A 21,625-nucleotide genomic window follows, 5' to 3' on the forward strand; every position below is an offset into this window, starting at 1 on the left:
TATGCCCAATGAGATGTTTGGGTGGGAAGATTATAGAGATCCAAATTTAGACTACACTACATTTCAGAATCAGAAAAGGTTTTTTGCCATTGTCCATGAACAAAATTCACAAATATATTACAACTTGGTCACACACAGACTCAATCTAAAACCAGTGGCGTCTTACATAATGACATCAAATCATAAATAATGAATATGCTTGTGCTGCAGATTAACTCTTGCCTTTGTGCATGTTTGCTTTAATTGTAAATGACTGTGCACAAGTCTGGTCTTTGCACCATAACCAAGAAAGAGTACAACACTATAATAAGATGGCTTCACGTGGCATAACATTTGGAACAGCCTTTAAAATTGAGATGGAGGACAGGTCAGAATTCAGTGGTGGAATTTCCATTTGAGCTGTCAAAATGCAGATGCTTTGTCCTGGTCCAAGGTTTATAGCTCTGTAATTACTTGGCCAATGTTCTTGTTCTGATTTAGATTTAAGGGTGCGATACAGGGTGCGTTCCCACTTGCACAAACACCACATTAAAACAGACTTAACTAGGACTAAACCCAGAACTCAACATGGTCAAGCCCGAGGTTAAACCAGGACTAGAAAAAGACCAAGTCACTTCAGAATTAAAGGGTACAAACAAACAAATGTGAACGCACACTCAGCGTTCTGTATGTGGGTTTTCTTCAGCACATTAACACACTTTAATTACATTATCAACTAAATAAAGATTGAAATATGATTGAAGGCATCTAGATAGAAGTGTATAATATTTATATATCGATTTATTTTTTTGACATTTGTCTTTTCGTTTGTTTAGTCTGTCCAAAATAACAATTCACTGCAATTATTTGTGATAATTAATGTTGATTAATCGTTGCAACCCTATTCTAGAATGTCATGTACACAACCCTTTTCAGTTTAGTATGATTAATGTAGCCAAATTATACATTATACATATTAAAGGGGATAATAATATTGTGTATTCATATTCTCAAAAAATGGTTTCCGATTTGGAGTCTTGTCTCAAGCGACTTTGAGACAGCGATGAGAATGAGCGGAAGGGAGAGATTACCAAAAATGGCAGTGAATTTGAGGACAGTTGAGTCCATCAGAAATAGCACAAGCATTAATCTCCAGGCTGACCTCCAGCTGAAGAGTGATTAGACTCCACATCACCGCTCGAGTGCAGAAGACGCTGGTTTTGGTGGAACATTTTTCATGTACATCATCACTTGTGCTGCCTTATTTCATTGGGAGACAGTGAAGTTGATGGATGACTATTTTTCATTTAGAAGACAGTAAAAAAAAAAGGCTTTAAAAGGTAACATCCTTTTTCATGTTGTTGGCACCAGGTGGACTGTCCCGCTGCCATGGCCCACCTGCTTCAACTAGCCCAAACATGCAAGAAAATGTGTGAAGCAGAAAAACAAAAGAAGAAAAGATAGTCTCCTCTAATCATACACATCATATTATATTTATGTAAACTGTAGCCTTTTATTCACTTGACATATTGAATAATTCATTGTCCGATCCTTTTTCCTTTTTTTGTTCATGAAGAAAGTGACTCCAAGAAAGAGTTATCTTTTATACATTTCTTTATTTAAACTATGGAACTAATAAATTAGAATTCATGCAGCAATGTGTTCAGGTGTAATATTCAGAAATATACAACGTCATTTTTTTGGAAAGAAATATTTTACACAATACATTGTAGATTAAGGTGCTGTGTTTTTATTGTTGCAAGTATGGTTGTTTAAAGATCAATGTTCCAATCAGCATTTTCAGTGATATAATAAATTAATTACCTTAAATTCAGAACTTATTCTGGCTTAAATTCATTGTGTTCATCCCTGAGTTAGACTTTTAGTTAGTTAGCTTCTCTATGTTGTTTTTGCATAAACTTTTTACAATGCATGAAAAACTGAAAAGTACCCATAGGAGAATGTTTGAATGTTTAACATAGAAAAACTGAATTTGTGCAGAAAAGTGCTTGTATAAAGTAAAATATGTACAGTTGGTCTGTGCAGGCTGTTGAGACCAGTAAATGAAGAGGAAAGACCCAAACGATGTAAACAAATAATAAATAGGTGTCACTGGCCTTTTTCAGCCATTCATTGTCTTCAGCAATAACATCATTCAGTTGTGGGTCACAAGGAAAGCTAGGGCTTAGTAGATTTAGGAGGACAAAGTGCTGCGTTGTCTTTAGCTAATTCTAGAAAACAATTTCAAAAGTTCCTGAGAGCACAGGATCTGGAACCATTCAGACACCAGAACTGTATTAGAATAAAACTAAAGATAAAAAAACTACATACTTAGCATTTTGAATAAATAGATAATAAAAGAATGAATTGCATCTACTTAAACATGTAGAGCATGTTTTAGTGACCAAGATAACACATATTAATAACTAAGAGAAGTATGGTCTAACATCTGGATCTGAGAGCACTTTGGCTTGTTCTATTAGCATTAGCCACATTAGCCTGTGACTAACAACAGGTTATTGAAACTATTGTGTCCATAGGGCATTGTGGGCAGACGGTACCGACTTCACATTCACATAAATGGGACAGACATGTCAAAACCTCAGTTTTGAAATTTCAGAATCACCTAAACTGAATGTGTGCTTAGTGCATCACTGCTGCACTATCCAACATCCAGATTGTTCCAGTCAAAATGCTCTCATATCAAGGTGTAGAATGCACAAATGTAAACGTGTTTTCCCTTGCTCTTCAGCTCATAAGCCCCAGTTGAATAATATGGAGATCTTCTTTGCAGTGATATTATCTTTCACAGTGGGTTGCAGGTGGTGATTGTATTACTCTCTTGTTCCTATTTAAAAATGGAACAACGAGTACAACTATATTAATTTTACAGGCAAACATAGCCATTTCTTATTCTTCCATGTATATATTATAAAAATAAATCCCACAATATTAGTGGTTCACCTGACACAGAGCTTGTTTAGCATCTGAGCCACACAGATTTTAATTTGGGTCAATTTGTTCAGTTTATTCTCTTTTTACCCTGTTTCCGATCCGTCTACACCGTGTCATGTAGAGGCTCAAAAGCCTCCGACACATCACTTAGAAGTAAGTAAAAGATTATTTACTGGCTGGTCAAGCACCACCATAACAACCCAACTGACAAACAGAACCACTACGAGGGAAGTACCGGTAAGTGCATTTCTGTGCTCCTGATTTGAGGATTTTGGAGCCCTTTAAGTGCCAAAGTTCTGTGGGTCGCTGTACACGTGGTCCAAGGAGATACAGTCTTCAGTGTTTCTGAAGTGCAGGGCACTCTGGCTGTAGGTGTCCAGGGCCTGCTGCTGCTCCTCGGGGCTGTAGACCAGGGAGTGAGGATGCACCTGCTGGATGTGTCTTTTGATGGTGCTGACCTTGAGCGTGGCCAGAGTGGCTCCACACACCATGCAGATGAGGCCGTGCCTGCGACAGTCGTAGTCCATCAGAAAATCAGCCCTCCAGCGGCTTTGGTAGTTACGCCGCTGGTCCTTCCCTGGGTAGTGGGTCTGTCGGGGTGGCACCACGTTGCCCGAGCCCTCGTTTACGTCCTCCTCCTCTTTCAAGCGCTTACCGGCTGTGGGACCGTCAGGGGAGCTGTCCTCATTCGTCCCATCTGGATCCAGGACATCAGCGGTGCCCTGAATAATTTCCGCTAAAACAAAAGAGAGTTGGAAAGAGAAAAAGGTTGCAGTACAGAGTCAGTTTTACAGTAGTAACTATTACAGTAACACACCTGATAGAATGAGCTATAACTATTTTGAGAACAATGTATTTATCTTCTTGAAGACACATAAAACCTTTTTGATCTTTTCCCTGGACATTATCAGCGGTGGTGATCTAATTACTAAATCCGTAGAGCCTCCAACTAAAGGAACGCCATTTATAGAGCAAAAAAAAAAAAAAATTGTGTTTTTGATTCATTTATTTGAATAGGGTGTGATCTATTTTAAATTACAAAGCAGTAAAACTATTTAACATATTTCCCCCCTTTTTATATGATCATAAATAGTTAATTTACATTAAAATAAATGAGTCATTATTTTGTAATTATATATTCTTATTGGATCTTACAAAGATTTCACTGCTTCGTACCACCAGAGCCACCAGGCGTACCACCATTGGTACCCGTACCAGAGCTTGATAACCTCTGTAGTTGATCTAGGAATAAAACATTGCTAAAATATCATGCAATTAACAAAACAATCTATATTATATAAAATGTGGTTTCCAAATGGTGGGTCATGAGCAGATTAAATACAGTATCTAGTTTTAGTTCAATTGGAAACTAGAGTTGTTTTATAAGATTGTAGCAAACTATTTATATATTTTTTTATTAGTGTAAATTATATATTATATATAAAGATGTGACTCCAATATCAAACCAGTTGGGAACCACTGAATGAAGCGCTAAAATTGCAGTCGGCCCACATACTTATTCAATTTCATTGTATACATTACTCAGCACAGTGAAGCTAGTGTTAAAAGCAGTGGCGGTCTTACCCTCCTCCCCCTCCTGGCCGTCAGCGGAGTAGTCTTTGGTCCAGGCGGCAGCCATGGCCTCCCGCTCCTCTCTGCTCAGAGTGGTGGTCTCGGGATGAGCTTCCTGGATGTGGCGTCGGAAACTGCTCACTTTGGTCTCATGCAGGATTTCTGAGCACACCATGCAGTACGTGCCCTTACCCTGCGGCCCATACGCCACCAGGTAGTCCAGTCGCAATCGCCATGGGTTGCCCCCACGTAATCGCCCCTTTCTGGGCTTACGTCCGCGTTTGCGTGGTGCTTTGGGTGGAGACTTTTGTGGAGGTTTTTGTGGAGCTCCGATTACCCCATCTTCTCCAATAAGACAAGTGTCCTGAGCTAAGCCACCATCTTCCAGCTGGTGTAAATCGGGTTTGACCAAGAGGGTCTTCTCATCCTGAGCAAAGAGGTCCTCTGCAGATTCTTTGGTGTTTTTTTCAGATATGATTGAATTTTCTAATTGTTCTGTGAAAAAACATGCACAATGATGATTCATGTTCCTGGTTTCTCAATAGTTATACAAATATTTGTATTAAACATTTAATTTTTGTCTAAAAAACACAGAAATTACTCATTCTTCAACTAGAAAACATGCACAAAATATTGACAATAAATAAATGCATTATGTCATGCTAATTGAACATACAGATTTGATGTTAATGAAATAGTCAACACAGTGTTGTCTCACCGTGTGTTTGAGCCCAGGCCTGCAGGATGCCATGCTTCTCCTCTGCACTAAAGACCAGGGAGTTGGGGTGTATGTCCAGCATGTGTCTCTTAATGTGCTCCAGGTGAAGCGAGGGCAGCTCGGCCCCACACACCATGCACTGCAACTGACCCGCCTCCCCATCATACTTCATAAGGAACTCCTGTCTGAACCAGGCGTGCAGAGAGTTATTCAGGTAACGCTCCAGAGTCTGAGCCAGAGGGTCATCTGTGTCCTGCTGCTGCTGCTCAGGCTGGTCCTCCTCCTCCTCCTCCTCCTCCTCCTCCTCCTCCTCCTCCTCCTCCTCCACAGGACAGGGCGATGGGTCAGGACACTGCAGGGACAACTCCTGGGAGCAGTCCTGTGGTGTCACTCCATCTTCCTCCACTAATGGATTCAACATTAAAGTCACTATTACATAAGAAATGACATTCTGAATAATGTGTCACAATTACACTACCAGTAAAAGATTTGCCCACATCTTCTCTTTCAATCGTTTTTCTTTGTTTACCAGTTTTTACATTGTAGTTACATAAGACATCAAATGGAACAAGATGGAATTATGTGGCAAAAATAAAATGATAAATAACAGTTTTAAATTTTAGACTGATTCCTCAAAGAAGTCACCCTTTGCTTTGAGCTTCACTGGTCAAGGTTCATAACTGATTTAAGCAAATGGGGGCTATTTTGAATCCACAATGTAAATAGATGGTAGATCATTACTGGGCTGTAGGCGATGCCCATTCACTACAGCAGTGGTTCCCAAACTGTGGGGCGCGTATCCCCAGGGGTACTTAAAGAGAGTTATGTCTCTATTTTATACAAAATGTACTGGTAATTATTCAGATCTCCCAGGCTATCCTACATGTTTTGAATTTAATACACACGCTTTAGTCCTAATTACAATTACATTAGCTATTGTATGATGTGGGCATTGTCCACTGCCATTTTCTTCAAGTGTGTTGTAGCGGGGTACGTGATTATCAAAATGTCACAGAGTGTACACATAAAAAGTTTGTGAACCACTGCACTACAGCATTACATCACCCAGACTTGTGAAACACATAGTGATAGTGCCACCTAGTGTGAGATGTGGAGAAAAGCAGAACCCACCAGTAGCAGGCTGAGGGGACATGAGCTCCTCTGGAGCTGTGGTCTCTTCAGAGCTGAAGGCCTGACCCCCAGCCACATTCAGGTGGCTGTCCCAGCCCGAGCGGATCACCTCTTTGTCTGCAATGCTCCACAGCAGGGAGTCAGGGTGCTTCTGCCGGATGTGCCTCTTAATGGTGCTGAGTTTTAGCGTGGCAAGAGAGCTGCCACATACCATGCAGACCATGCTCTGCCTCTGGGTATCAAAGTCCATCAGGTACTCGCTGCGCCAGTACTCATGGTAGTAGCGTCGGTGGTCCCGGCCTGGGATGCGACTAATAGTCTGTCTTGAGCCTCGTGGGGCCCTTGCTTTACCAGGGGAAATGGTGAGGAGGAGTGGGTGATCTGGACCCTCTGTGATGCTCCAGTAGCTTGTGCTCGGTGATTTACCTGCAGTGGTCAGGGCAGCCTCCGAATTCTTGTCAACATGGCCATTAGCAAGATGTTCTCCATCTGAAACACCAGATTTTCATTCCTTTAGATATGACTTATATATTTAGGCTATATTTGAAGATGGGTTTATATTCTGTAGTTATAATCGTTGTGAATCATATACACAGAGTAGCCTAATCAGAACCTTTAGCCGGATTGTCTAACTTCATCTTGTTTCTGAACGCGCTTGAGCACAGAATGTGGGTCACTTGAACCAATAATCAATGTGGCTCCGGCGTTGGCCATGACATGAGCCACTAGGTGGCAGTCCTGTGCCGTGGTCCGCCTGTGCTCCAGAGCCTTTGTTTATAGGAGCCACAGACATAGGGGCCATGCTGCTCCATGGCATTGTCCCTGACGCGGATTAACTGACTGACAATGGTTGTGCCTTGACAGCCACACACTCTGACTGTGAAACACTGTGTGTTTAAAATAGTGAGAATTACAACAGTTTACCTTCTAAGTCACTGTCCTCTCGCGTCGCTTCCTCATCTCCGCTTATTATTAATGAGAGTAGCTCAGCCTGCTCGGCACAGCGGAGATCCACGGGTCCTGTTCCGCCGGTGTCTGTCTCTTCCATTACTGCCAGGCTGCGGCTCTCACAGGCTCGGGTCCCTCCGTGCTCTACTGTAGCATACCGCCGGAGCGGGACATGTCATTACCACTGAAACATGTCGCTTGACTCGCATCTGCTGTGAACAGGCTCCACCACGATGTCCCCTCACACCAGGGCCGGAGGAGCCAACTTAACTTTTCACCAAACACAGTCAGTAAAAACCGTGCCGCGTCACTCCCGCACTGTGTGGCGGCGTTTAGCAGGCCTCCTAATGTATTTTAAGGCTCTTGCTTGTCTTCAGGGTGGGGAGCCGTACTAGGGGCCCCTGGGGCTCCTTAAGGGGCTCCTGGGTAAATTTAAAGAGACAGTAACAGCGTCGACATCGCACACCCACCCCGGGGGGCAGTGCCAACTGCGGGATCGACTGATAAGCGGCTCAGATAAAGCTGATCTTTCCACTAACAGTACGGGAGCATCATCGGGTTTGTTTCTGAAAAGAATCGGTTAAACACAGACGGGTCGCCTATGCACGAGGGCCCCACGAGCTGCTGCTGACAGCAGGCCGCATGTGAGAGGTCCCTCTGTGCTCAGTGCGCACGTTCAGTCCAAACCGCGCTATAGCACACGCATCTAAAGTCAACATGAAGAGCACTACAGCTGGAGCCTGCGCGGGTCACCCATTGTATACATACATACATTATGTATATGTCCTCCATCCAGGAGCATTGCATCACCTCGAGCGTTCACATTTGCATTCGAATTCGTTTTGGACCAGCCTATGAAGAACAGAATGAATAAATGGGCTGCGAGCCTCTGACCTATGGCTGGAAATGGCACGCATAGTATCCGGATACAATATTATCCGGATACAATAGTATCCTGATACAATATGCATCCCGATATAGTATCCCGATACAATAATATCCTAATAAAATAGTATCCTAATACAATAGTATCCCGATACAATAGTATCCTGATACAATAGTATCATACAATATGTATCCAGATACAATAGTATCCTAATACAATAGTATCCTGATACAATAGTATCATACAATATGTATCCAGATACAATAGTATCCTAATACAATAGTATCCTGATACAATAGTATCATACAATATGTATCCAGATACAATAGTATCCTAATACAATAGTATCCTGATACAATATGTATCCTGATACAGGGCCCACTAAATTAGAGCTGAGTATCAGGATACATAGTATGTATCTTGATACTCCTGTCCAAATACAATGAAATCCTTTAAACAGTGTTAAAATGGCAGGACATTAGTCCCCTGTTGGACCAATGCCACAACATGCACAACTCATAAGATACAAAAACTAATACATACATCTCCCACTCATACATTGTAAATCACATACTCATTTACCACATTAATATCAGAACACAATTGTCCAGTCAATAAGTCACCTTTTCAGCCCAGCAGGTTTAGCAGATGCTGCAGTATACAGTCACTCAGCAATTTATATTGAATTTATGCCGTTTAAAAGTATCACAATACAACATTTCTGTATCATGCGCAGTGCTACACAGGATATGTTTCCACATCAATATTTTGTGCACAGCCCTGTACTATCATGAAGTCAATTTAAAGGCCTATCCAACCATTTGTTGTTTAATTAAGACAGACTAGCATACACATTTTAGCCAGATTTTTATTTTTTACATTGCCCTTAAAAAAATTCACAGAAGTCATATATATATATATATATATATATATATATATATATATATATATATATATATGTCATCAGTTACATAGTGCTTGCTTGTAATAACAGCTTTACACCTTCTCTCTTACACACAGAAGCGTGTTGTAGTTCCACCTGAGCAGTTCTGGGGTCAGATTGTGCTGAAGCAGAACTCAGATTAGTGCCTAACTTGAGTAACAGAGCTCGAATGTAAATGATAAATGCCATAAGAAACAATCTAGTGGCTGCAGGTGCGACCCCCACAGAAGAGGGCACTGAAAGACCCTGACACGTCGCAGCAGGTTGGGCTCTGTCCTGCACATGGTCCGGCGGGGCATCAGGGGGTCCGACTGGAATCAGGGGGTCCGGCTGGAATCAGGGGGTCCGGCTGGCATCAGGGGGTCCGGCGGGCATCAGGGGGTCCGGCTGGAATCAGGAGGTCCGGCTGGAATCAGGAGGTCCGGCGGGAATCAGCAGGTCCGGCGGGCACCAGGGGGTCCGGCTGGAATCAGGGGGTCCGGCTGGGCATCAGGAGGTCCGGCGGGCATCAGGGGGTCCGGCTGGCATCAGGGGGTCCGGCTGGCATCAGGGGGTCTGGCTGGGCATCAGGAGGTCCGGCGGGGATCAGGGGGTCTGGCTGGAATCAGGAGGTCCGGCAGGAATCAGCAGGTCCGGCGGGCACCAGGCGGTCTGTCTGGAATCAGGAGGTCCGGCGGGCATCAGGGGGTCCGGCGGGCATCAGGAGGTCCGGCTGGCATCAGGGGGTCTGGCTGGGCATCAGGAGGTCCGGCGGGGATCAGGGGGTCCGGCTGGCATCAGGGGGTCCGGCTGGAATCAGGAGGTCCGGCGGGAATCAGCAGGTCCGGCGGGCACCATGGGGTCTGGCTGGAATCAGGAGGTCCGGCGGGCATCAGGGGGTCCGGCGGGCATCAGGAGGTCCGGCGGGCATCAGGGGGTCCGGCTGGCATCAGGGGGTCCGGCGGGAATCAGGGGGTCCGGTGGGAATCAGGAGGTCCGGCGGGCATCAGGGGGTCCGGCTGGCATCAGGAGGTCCGGCTGGCATCAGGGGGTCCGGCTGGAATCAGGAGGTCCGGCGGGAATCAGGGGGTCCGGCTGGAATCAGGAGGTCCGGCGGGAATCAGGGGGTCCGGCGGGAATCAGGGGGTCCGGCGGGAATCAGGGGGTCCGGCGGGCACCAGGGGGTGGGGGGGGACACACATCCGAGCGCACCGTTTGCACATCAATGCCGCCGGGGTCGTGTGTTACGAGCGGAGTGGTCGCGCGAGGGGCGGGGGCGTGTTCTGGCGTTGTCCTGTGTCCTACATGCAGTGTGCGCATGCAGGTCCCACACATCCTGGTACTTTGCGCGTTGTCAAGGCAGCCTCAGAGCGAGACTGTCTGGTCGGAAAGTAGCTGCAGTGTCCTGGCTGAATACATGTCCACAGCCCCGTTAGAAATAACTGTCCCGGGAAGTTAGGGCTACCTAAAGGTAACGGATGTGCATGCTTTCTACTGCGTGTTGTGGGACGGTTCTGCGGGGGAATGAGAGCTCTTTTGGGGAAGGCGCCGTCCGTGTGGACAACGAGAGGAAGCTTCCGTCCATTGTGTCGCTGCGTGAGACAACGCGTTACGCTCACTTTACGCGTCAAAAATGTTCATTGTTTGCTGTTATTCGGCTTAATATGCTTACACAAGATTTCGAAACGGGTTCTGTGGGAAAAATGACCCGGAATAAACAATGTAATCGCTAACGGCACAACATTGCAAAATTGTGGTAGAAGGGGACAGATTTAAAGAGACAGTACTCCTTCCTTCTTCCTGTACTGAGCCGCTGAGCTCTCTTTACGCGCTCTCTGAGTGAGTAAAGGGGAATATGGTTCCCTTCCATAGCGATACTACACTGGACAGATGCGAGGTTTGTTAGGGGACATCTGGGACATGTGTGAGATGTGCGCGCGTTAACGGTTGTCTTGTAAATGTGCCTGCAGGGGCCGCATAGTTTTAAATACAGTCAATGTCATATAGCCGTGTGTCTTCTTTTGAAAAAAATACTTTGTAGTTTGAAGACGTATTTTTTACATAATTTACACTGCATTAACATACCTGAACCTTAAACCAGCGTAGCATTTGATCCTGTGTTAAACCTCTTCAAATCGCTAGTTTAATTTATTTTTCTTTCTTTCTTTGCTTCTTTTGCTTTGTTTTAGGTCACTGATGCTATGACTGTGAGATCCAGGCCCGGAGGACGAGTAGGGGACTTTATACTTTTGGATTCATGGCACGAAGTGATCGAGCCTAGCTAGAAAAGTATACACTTGCAGCTAGAGCAGAACTTATGGGTTGTTCATGCTGGCTGAAGTATGCTTACAGTAAAAGGTAAAGGCAATTCTCCGGGACACCGCTACACGCCTGTCTCCGAATTTGACAATGCCACATTGGCTCAGAAGAGAGAGTACTGGAGGAATAAGAAGAGGGAACAGAGAGCTAGACGGTCGGAGAAGAGAAGGACGACTCCCAAACCAAACTCACTAGCTGTATCTCCCTTTCCATTGCAGAATAAAAATGGGTCAAATCAAGCAGTTAATAACGCAGATTCTTTGCAAATCAAAACCAGAACATCAAGTAGTTTTGCTGCCCTTCATTGTCAAAAACAGCAATTGCCTCACAATCCATCCCCGATTAGAAGGAAGATAGCGGTAAAATGCATTCCTCTAGAAAACATGACTGTCAATTCTGTGTTGTTAAACAGCAGCACTTCAGTACCTCCATTTACCAAAAGTCATTCTGCCCAGCCCTGTGTCTCTGTACAGGACTCACCTGTCCCAAAAACAAACCAGAATCCTCCTGTCCAAGTCTTCATTCTGCCCAAACCAACAACTAATATTGCTGTTGTGTCTTCACCCAGTAGTACAAAAAGCACACCGCAATTAGCAACAAAGAGTGCCTTGGTCATCCAGCAAAAGCCTGCACATATGTCACCAGCTAAAGCAGAGACTGAGGACGAGAAAGCGGCCAAGCGCAGAGAGCTATGGCGCATCAGAAAGCGGGAGCAACGGGCGAAACTGGCGGCTGGACTTGGTAAAAACAGAGCACAAAATGTTCAGAGGCCACAATCAAGTAACGGTGCTTCGATACATGTTCCATCTCAAAGTTTGATACAGCCTGGATTCATGGTGAAAACAGAACATCTACAAACCAACATGGAAACTTCATTCCAGTCTGCGCCCCCATTGGGTGTTGTGAAGAGGCCATTTGAATCATTCAGAAAAACTCTGAGCCCCTTTCACCTGTCTGGAGTCATGCGACCACGATGTCCAACGCCAAGGCAGAACGTTATCAAGCAAAAGCTGTTGAAGTTGAACTCTCCATCTATTTCCTACATCTACGGAAGCAAACGCCCCCCTCAGATCAACCCCAGCGACACCCCTGAACAAGTCATTGCCAAAAGACGAGAGAACTGGCGGCTGAAGAAGAGGGAGCAGCGTGCCAAATTGTCAGTGGATGTCAAATTGAGGTTGAAGGAGAAGGACGACTTTCAGCGTAGGGTAAAGCGCTACCATAAAATCCTGGAGGACATGAGAAAGGCAAGGTCCCAGTCCATTATGCATGCGTCTGAGACCATCGGGGGCTTTATCAAAGAGGACGGGACGTTCACTATTAACATTCCACAAGTTACTGTGAACTTCGGCATGCCAGCACACAAAAGAGATGAAGTGGATAATAATGATGCCTGTCCCACACAACTGCAAACAACAAGTAAACATCTCCAGCCACTTTTGTCCCATTCTGTTCCAGTAAACTGTTCTGTTTCACCTATGGGACCACAAACGGACAACTCTCATCACCAAATTCTGACAGATGCATTTCAAAATATAGCTTGTAGCAGTTCACAAATTGTTCCTTCTCGAACACAAGGACCACAGCTAATGTTAACTCCAGCTTCCAGCGTAAGCACTGGGTCAACAACAGGCGGGTGTGTCATGAAGATGGCTGTGTCATGCAAAGCGTCGTCTTGTGTCAAAGCTTATCTGGATCCGTCGCTGACAGAGGAGGAGCGGATGGCTAAGAGGAGGGAGTACTGGAGGGTAAAGAAGAGGGAACAACGAGCCGCCCGGAGCGTATGGCCAAGGCAAGGCCACTCACAAGCGAGGGCAAGTGCGGTTTTACTGAAGAGGAGAGCACAAAAGCATGTCGCCGCTGTGCCACTTGGCAAAAGGCATCCAAGGCTGTCAGGAAGCATCACAAACCACAATATGGCTTATGTAAATGAGATGAAAGAAGTGAGTGTGTTAATGCCAGCAGTTGACCTAAATTTGAATCAAGCCATCTGTCCAGAGCTCAAACCCCCAATGTCCAGAACGCCACCACCAGCTCAGGTCTATCCTGACCCAGCTTTGAGTGCAGATAACCAGGCGACCACGCTGCTCGCGGTGGCCTCCATGAAGAAACTCCTGGAGGAATCACTTAGCAGTGTATCCGAGTATCAACCTGAGACAGGAATTAAAATAGAGACTGAAGAGGAAAATGTGGAACAGGACGTGAAGCCAGATGTGTTGCTGGACAATGTTTGCGCACCAATTACTGCTCATGTAATGGTACAAACACAAAGCAGTCACGCAGACACAAAACTTGAGCATGTATCATTTGAGCAAAAAGACATGTCTCTAATAACACCTTCTTTAATCCCACATTGTGCTCCTGACAACACACCTGAAACCCTTCCTTTCATTGTAAATCCCAAAGTAGAGGCATCTGACTGTGTTCAGCTCCGAACACAACACACCAAACAAGCCGAGTATCAACACTGCTGTTCCCCAGGGCCCCCCAAACTACACCATCCTCCCATTGAAACACAAGCAGAGACTGAAGACGAAAACTACAACAGGGACAAGTGTCCACAAGTGATGACTTTAGAGCAGAAGAGGGAGTACTGGAAGCTGATGAAGAGACAGCAAAGGGCCCGGCTGAAGGCCAGACAGAGGAGCATCAGCAATGTGGCCTCCTTCAGAACTGTTCAGGTAACATGCATCAGTACAGATTTGTACAAAACATACTCATACTCATACTCAATATGCATGCTATGCATGCATATTAGCAACCATTTGTGGTAGATGTAAGTTAGTGTGGTACTTATTTATTTGTAACGGAGGAATATTGCAGTTTTACAGTTTTTGGCCCCATTCAAAACAAGTGTACATTTATCCAAGTGTATCCATAGTTTCCTAGCTGAAGATAACTATGATCACATAATGTGAACAAGCATACAAAAGGTAAACAATTGTACTATTTTTAAAATAAATTGTTCATAGAAGTTGGGGCCATTTATTTGTCTACATTGAATCAGTTAAAATCAGAAACAGTTTAAAACTCAAATGGTCTGGGGTTGTCACTAGTTCACCTTTAGCAGATGAGCTCTGGTATTTGACACTAAGACCAAAAATAGAGGCTCAGAGAAGTTCACTTACTTGAGCACTATAGCTTCATTTCTCTTAGTCTTACACAGGGGACATGAGCGGAGACGGGGAGAGGACAGGGAAGTTAAGGAAAGGAGATGGGTTAAGACAGATATAATAAGAGATGACAAAAAGACAGGGATGGGAGCGCTGAAGCCATAGAATGTCAGGATGATGATGTTTAACTTTACATTAACACTACTTTACCTCCTCCAGTCTTCAGGTTGTATCTTAAACAAGAGAACAGCGATAAAACCAGTCCTCCTGCCCAAGCCATCTACGGAATCTGGGACTGCAGTGACCAGCATGCCCACTGTCCTCTTGGTTAGCCCTACTGTGGCTGATGCAGGCCCACAGGGCACACTGAGAGTCAAATCACCGGTGTGCAGTAGAGACCGTGACACTCGCTGTAGGAGAGGGGACGAAAACACAACTGTGAAGAGGTCAGTCTTTCCTACCATAAAGCCCCCTGACAACCCACTCTCCAACATGAATATACAGCCCATTGAGCCTTCGCTGTCAAAACTGAGGTCCATCACAATTCCATGTCAACCAAAAAAAAACAATGTACAATATGTAGCCTCTCGATCGATTGGCACCATTGTACCACCCAAACCTATTCCTGGTGAGTCTGAAGAGGACTTCCAGAAGAGGAAGAGAGAATATTGGAGAGTCAAGAAGAAGGAGCAGAGGGCCAGGAAGGCCTTTCAGGACAAGGACAAGGACACTGACCCCAGCTGCTCCCAAAACCTGCCCCAGTACATGCCACCGGAACCCCTACAAGACCAGTGTGAGCAGGTAAACTCTTTTGAACTCTGATCCATTCATTCATACTATTTACGCTTTAGATTTAACTTTCATTCTGTATTTGTAGGAATCAAATGAGTGGATGGACCCTGTGGAACCAGAAGACCTAATAAAGTATGTGTAGTATGTAGTCTTAAGTGAGTTTTTTTTTCTCAATGATCAAGATAATAACATGTCTGATTGTGCTTTACAGTGACTCGACTGACTGTGATGTAGGCTCTTTCACATTCCCGAGTTACACCGTGCCAATAGGTGAAGAATAATCTTCTAAATTTGAGTTGAATTTTGCAGTTTGGTGGTCCACACACACTAAAATGGTCATTCTTTGCCCTTCAGATAGTGTTTTCACTGACTACGAGAGCCCGAGCGGTGAGGAGGCTGCTCTGTCAGGAGACTTCTGGAGGAACAACTACCTCATGGACCACGACCCACTGAACCAGCTCCTGGTGTGCATGGTGTGTGGGGAGCTGCAGTACGTCCACAGCCTGGAGGGGGTCCGGGGGCACATCGAGGAGGCCCACCCCCACACTCTGAACCTGGACTCCGGGGAGAGGCACAGGATCCTGCAGGCCTGGGATGAGCAGGTGTTCCACAGGGAACGCTTCTTCACCAACCAGCTCCAGCAACACAGCGCCTCCATGACAGGTGGGTCAAGCTGACTGGGTCAGATCCAAAACATACAATGAAAGCTTCCAGCTGCAATGAATGTTTGATTTGCATTACTGCAGTTTCAGCCTGTTGTTACATTACATTTTTAGCTCCACTGCCCAGTCAGGCCGCTCCATTTTGTTTCATAGTGATAGTGATGGTGGATAGTTTCATTTTTCGATTTGTTGATGGAGTCTCTTGTGTGTATGTTGGCCATGCCTCCAAATATATAATTGGTGGATCCCTTTGGAATTGTGTGAATTTGTTTCTGTGCCTTGAAGAAAATATACCGTAGTTCTTTGTATAACCAGTTTAATTGCATAACAATATATATGAAATATATATTCCTTCAATTCAAATATTTTGTTGTATTGATGTATATTTTACTGTATAAGTAATATTTTTCCAATATCTATTTGTATTTTTTTGCAGAAGCACATATGAACTGATCATGGAATCAGAGAAGACCCAAGTGCAGGGCCCATTGTCATATTTATTCATCATTTAAAAAATTTAGTCACTTATTTAGTCATGTGTTGTGAGGTCTTGTAATTTATTTTGCATCTTCTTTTAAGCATATCATTTAGCCATGTCAAAATAATCCTCAAAATTAATCGGCTTGATCTAGTATACCTATTACATACTATAATATTTATTTTAAGATGTAAACTAAGAGTTACTACATTTCTGTATTATTAATCACTTTATTGCAGTAGTGACACGTCTGCTATTAGCAGTAATCTTTTATAACATTCCAAATGCTGATGTTAAATGACATTGTTGCTGTGGTCTGAAGGCTGCTCTATTTTCTTGAATTTTTTTTACTGGAGCAATCGGCTCAAACGCCAGCATTGAAAACAAATGCACAGCGCACTGAACATCTGTCATTTTTACTGCACCACATCAGAAGGAAAACACTGAGATCTTTCCATCAATCTCTCAGAATTTGTAGCCATTCTAAAAAGTAAATCCAGTTATGATTAAAAAAATACTTTAACTTGTTCAATATTGTATTTCATATCTTCACTATGTGACAATGTTAATACTCAAACACATTTTGTGGTTTTGCCATGCCAAATACGTATTTATTATTTATTGCGTTTCATCTTGTGTAGTTGAAAATAATACAGTTCATTATGGATGTACTTCCATGTTCATAATACAGTCTTACTCTAGATCATTAAGTTGTTTGTGAATATGTGGCATCCAAAGGCTTTCTTGCATGAGTTAGTAGTTGTGTGTTTGAGGGTTCCGGTTGGATTGATTTTTTTTTTTTTTTTTTTTTAATGGACAGGGAAAAAAAAGACTAATGGTAATAGTTTGAGCACAAAGCATTGTACATGCATTCTTTAAGAACCTGCAAAGCCACATACAAGGTGTCGACATTTGAATTCAACTCGATGCCTCCGAATGTATTTGTGTCTTGTTAAAAAAAAAAAAATGTTTGCCTTTTCAAAAAATAAAACTTTTTACTGAAATGTATTTTTTTCTGTGTATTTCATGATCCTCTACTTAGTTATAATCTGACATCTTTTCATTGATGGGAAACTATAGCAACATAATATCAAATAACCTCCACACTTAATTAAATAACATTTTATTGTTTGGACAATAACATTAACAATTGTCTGTTTTTTTCTGAAAATAAATTTGCACTGGTAATTGTGTGAACAGAATATACAGTGAGTGATCTGTTCCTTTCACCAGTCCTGCTTTACTGCTTCACACTGTGCCGTTGCCGTGGTTCTTCCTCCACCTCCTCTGCTGTGTGCGCATCAGTCTCTGGGTCAGACTCTTGCTGAGCCTGGTCTGGGCCTGGTTTGGAATCCGGAGACGCCTGCAGTTCCCGAGGGCCAGGGTCCAGTCGGAAAAGTGTCGGGGTCTGACCCAAGATGGGATTAGTCTCCTGGAGGCCGGATATCCACTGGTTCAGAGCGGCCCGGTCTCCCTGGCTGGTCATGCACATAGCAAAGACTGGGCCCTCATCCACTAAACAAAACACACATCTGTTCAGTCCTGTACAGTCACAATAATTCACTTCAACACGATTTGCAAGATTCAGCTAAAATATGCAACGGTTAAAAAGGTATCCGTCTCAAAAATGGTCTTACGGTCTTCCACGTCAAAGTTCTCCTCATCGCCAAGGTCCCTCTCGAAGTCCAGGTCCAGCTGCAGTGGATAGTCAAGGCACCTTTCTGGATCGTAGGGCTCCTCCACCTGAAAATCAAACCCACAAAAGCATTTTAAAACTTTTAGCGCGGTTAGGCTCAACAATACGGCATGTAGCACTGCATTGTGAGCATGTTATGGCTTGCATATGTGCTGAAACCAGTGAAGAAAGGGAAATATTATGTAAAATCGACTTTCATGTGCTTTTAATAATGTTATAAAAGTATTCCCTCATCAATTCTCTACGCAAAGTTGTATTTTGATTCATTAATTTCGTCATTTTACCAAGCAAAACATTAAGAACTGACCTCAGCTTTGTGCTTATTTGCAATTATTCCAAAACCTCTGAATCAGGGTTATAAATGAAGGGTTCAAAAATGTTATATCACAAATTTTCAACATGAAAATCAGCTTGTTATAGTGAAATGCCACTGTAAACAGGCAGGGCTTATCAGTGCACTTTTGAGCAGGAAGTCAATGGACCCGTTTCTATTGTCCATTTCCAATATTATGGTTTACAATGAACAGAATGTAAAATTGTGATCTTCATAGGTTATAATTTAATACTAAATACCTGAAACAATTCATAAAATGTCTTCCTTTAATCCAACTACCGCCATGCGTCAATGAATATATTTTGCCTTTTAAAAATACATAATATCATTGATCATCTTTAAACTTTGAATGTTTTATCTGCAGCTAGGTTTTAGCAGTATTTCGTCTTACCTTTTCCTCTGGCGGTATGGGGTCTGCACGTAGTATGTAGTAAGACACGCATGTTTTTCTCAACCACAGGCGAAAAGGACCTTCAACAAAAACAGGTCTTTTGCGGTCATGTTTGGCCAGTAGCTCCATTTGACTGGGACTCTGAACACCTGCAGGACACACACAAAATTACTGTATGTTCAATTTCAAACTCAGGAAACAATACACACATAGCAGCATCACTTGATAGTACCGCAGTTTGCTTACCTACAATATGAGGGAATGTTATCTCTTGTCCGCTCTCAGTTACATCTGTACAGGGCATCTACAACAAAGCCATCTTGGTCATTAAAAGTCAATAAATAAATGTACTTTAAATGTACAAAGGCTTACCTGGTAGACAGTTATTTTAGCATCCAGATCGTCAGCGATGCGTTTGAGGCTGAACTTGGCCAGGTCTACAGGGTCCTCTGGCAGCTGATGGGGGACGGGGTAGGGGTTCACGTGCTTGAATCTGGGGAACCAGTACATGATGCGCTGATATTTCCTCATGGGGTGGCCTTTCGCTCCAAATATCTGCAGCAGGAGGACCTTAGTATCCACATTAGGCATGACACCTGAAACAAAAAACAAACATAAGGAAGGTACGCGACATATTAGTTAAGTTAAATATAGATTATACTATATTAGAATATATATCGACCTGGATATTTGCCTTATAGGGTGGCAAATAACCTTTTCACATTTACTTGACAACATGAAGAGACAAAGCTCATAAAAAATAACTTGACAAAACTTTGAGAATCTGTAAACATATTTTTTGACAGATAAAAGTAAAACATATCCTAACTGAACGCTTCAAGATAAAGAATACTTACAAATAAAGATACAAATTGCAAATTGTTTATTACCTTTTGCCATTTTGATTTAATAATTCCTCCGTCTCTGTGATGGAACGTCTAATGGCATGTGTTTTAGAGTCTGCATAGTGCAGCTAACAATTAACCGTTTTTAAGATAGTGACCGATTATTGCCTTCAAAATGATTTTGTCATCTCTTCTTACCATAGTTCTCTATCTGCTCCAAAATCTGTACTCCACACTCTTGTTGCCGTGGATAATGGTTGAACATGGTCTGAATATAATTCCTTGGGATAAATACTTCTTTAGGAAACACATCCAGCAGCTTGTTATAGACGGTGATATCTCTCTCCACTCCAAACTCAGGCATCTTCTTCAGCGCTGCATAGATAAACTCCACATGCCCCCGTCTCCTCACGTCTTGCTTGGTGAAAACGTCCACAACTCGGTTAAACGTGGCTTTAGTTTTGTTTTCTCTGACCAAGCGTTCAAACAGGTCATCTTGCACTATAGATTTCTTGTCCTTGTCTTTGTCTTGTACTACGTCTAAAGGAGCTGTGGGTCGACTTTTGAAGACTGTTCGACTGAGGTGGAAATACGTCAATCCCTGCAAAAAGAAAAAAAAAAAAGAAAAGATTTAGAGACCATAAGTTTTAGGGGTGGACAAAAATGACTAATTCAATATTTATTTGCGTCTTCTGTTAAAAATATTCAGATGATATTATGTCAATCAACAGAAATGTGTAAAACATGTCTTTAAATACCGTATATTAGTTCGGGTTTAATCATCAGACAAATGTGAAATGTCTGTAAATGTCATCACAAAAGTGCAGAAATATAGTATTCCCTTTTATACATTTTTAAATCAGCTCTTTTCCTCATCATTCAAATTTTGCATATCTTCAAAACAGCATTGACAATATTATAACGTGTCAGAACCACCATAAAGTTAACAATATAGATTACTTAAATTTAAGTTATTTGATGCAAATATTGGCAATAAAATAAGAAACATGACACTAAGAAACAAGTTGAGAATTCGCCTACATCAAACCTGATTCTTTCCTGAACTACAGGTCATATAACAGTAACAATTCTGTATTATCATATTTATTCTGTTTTTGTTTTTTTGTTACCTGTTTTTGTAGCGGGCTCGGCTGGAGCATCTGTGCCCGGAGAACAGCAGAGGACGGTCCCATCCATGATCTGAGGCTCTGCAGCTGGAGCAGGCAGCGGGCGCACTTCATGATCAGTCAAGAGACCACCTGCGCAATCACACGTTATGACCGTTTAATTACGCTATAACGACACTCTTTATTGCATGCGACACTACCTATAAACATGTCAACATAATATATCCATAGCCAATACACCATCACGTACCATTATATACAAAACAGCCCGAAGAGTTTTGTCTCCTTGACAAAAATCTCCTTCAGGACGGCTCCATGTTAAAATGCCGGTGACATCCGGGTGCTACATAATATTGCTTCCCTCGAAAACGACACAGCTAAGGTTCCGCACAGAATAATTCAATACCGTTTGGCAAGTTGTACCGTTATAGATAACCGGTATATAGAAAATAGATTTCATTTCTGTTTATTTTTGCCTCAATATCTTTTATGCTTTCAGTGCTTTCCTGTACCGTAAAGGTTATTAACGTATGGAGCAAAGATAAATAATTGTGGAAATAATTATTCGGCTGATTTAATTCTGATGGGTATTCAAACGGTTTAAATCATTACTATTTATCCAATGTATTTAAATTATCACTATTAATATTTATTTCTATTGTATAATAAAAAGTACTATGCCTGCATCACCACACGATGGCGACAACGTTTCTAGAATAAAGTTACTATTTTCAAATAGTCAGTCCTATAAAGTTTT

The 21,625-nt window shown here is 42.9% G+C and overlaps 3 protein-coding genes across 6 annotated transcripts; 1 reads left to right on the forward strand and 2 right to left on the reverse strand.

Annotated features, from left to right (window-relative positions):
- Positions 1–1,575: 1,575 nt before the first annotated feature.
- On the reverse strand, positions 1,576–7,910 carry zfta (zinc finger translocation associated). 4 transcript variants are annotated; one of them, XR_011928483.1, is made up of 7 exons: positions 7,280–7,908; positions 6,356–6,844; positions 5,553–5,629; positions 5,225–5,513; positions 4,519–5,001; positions 2,550–3,670; positions 1,576–2,449 (listed from the first exon to the last, which is right to left on the reverse strand). XR_011928483.1 is itself a non-coding variant. In XM_072458922.1 (7 exons), the coding sequence occupies exons 1-6, from the start codon at positions 7,401–7,403 to the stop codon at positions 4,097–4,099; spliced, it is 1,542 nt and encodes a 513-aa protein (XP_072315023.1). In that variant the 5' UTR covers positions 7,404–7,910; the 3' UTR covers positions 3,453–3,670; positions 4,090–4,096. The 4 variants fall into 4 exon arrangements, 3 of the variants coding, with proteins under 3 accessions (XP_072315021.1, XP_072315020.1, XP_072315023.1); XM_072458922.1 differs by lacking the exon at positions 1,576–2,449 and adding an exon at positions 4,090–4,176 and having other exon boundaries at positions 3,453–3,670; positions 7,280–7,910; XM_072458920.1 differs by having other exon boundaries at positions 1,576–3,670; positions 5,225–5,510.
- Positions 7,911–10,419: 2,509 nt separating this feature from the next.
- On the forward strand, positions 10,420–17,080 carry LOC140372067 (uncharacterized). Its single transcript, XM_072459346.1, has 7 exons — positions 10,420–10,582; positions 11,301–14,111; positions 14,763–15,344; positions 15,421–15,467; positions 15,547–15,605; positions 15,690–15,998; positions 16,434–17,080. Exons 2-7 carry the CDS (start codon positions 11,454–11,456, stop codon positions 16,448–16,450), a joined length of 3,672 nt encoding a protein of 1,223 aa, XP_072315447.1. The 5' UTR covers positions 10,420–10,582; positions 11,301–11,453; the 3' UTR covers positions 16,451–17,080.
- Positions 17,081–17,151: 71 nt separating this feature from the next.
- Positions 17,152–21,257, reverse strand: ecsit (ECSIT signaling integrator). Its single transcript, XM_072459347.1, has 8 exons — positions 21,119–21,257; positions 20,872–21,000; positions 19,940–20,342; positions 19,269–19,492; positions 19,143–19,200; positions 18,897–19,045; positions 18,113–18,218; positions 17,152–17,990 (listed from the first exon to the last, which is right to left on the reverse strand). The coding sequence occupies exons 2-8, from the start codon at positions 20,980–20,982 to the stop codon at positions 17,716–17,718; spliced, it is 1,326 nt and encodes a 441-aa protein (XP_072315448.1). The 5' UTR covers positions 20,983–21,000; positions 21,119–21,257; the 3' UTR covers positions 17,152–17,715.
- Positions 21,258–21,625: the final 368 nt, after the last annotated feature.

The sequence above is a fragment of the Eucyclogobius newberryi genome, unplaced genomic scaffold (assembly GCF_026437365.1).
Source record: "Eucyclogobius newberryi isolate DKJ021-1_F unplaced genomic scaffold, fEucNew1.0.hap1 SCAF_22, whole genome shotgun sequence".
Lineage (NCBI taxonomy): Eukaryota > Metazoa > Chordata > Actinopteri > Gobiiformes > Gobiidae > Eucyclogobius > Eucyclogobius newberryi.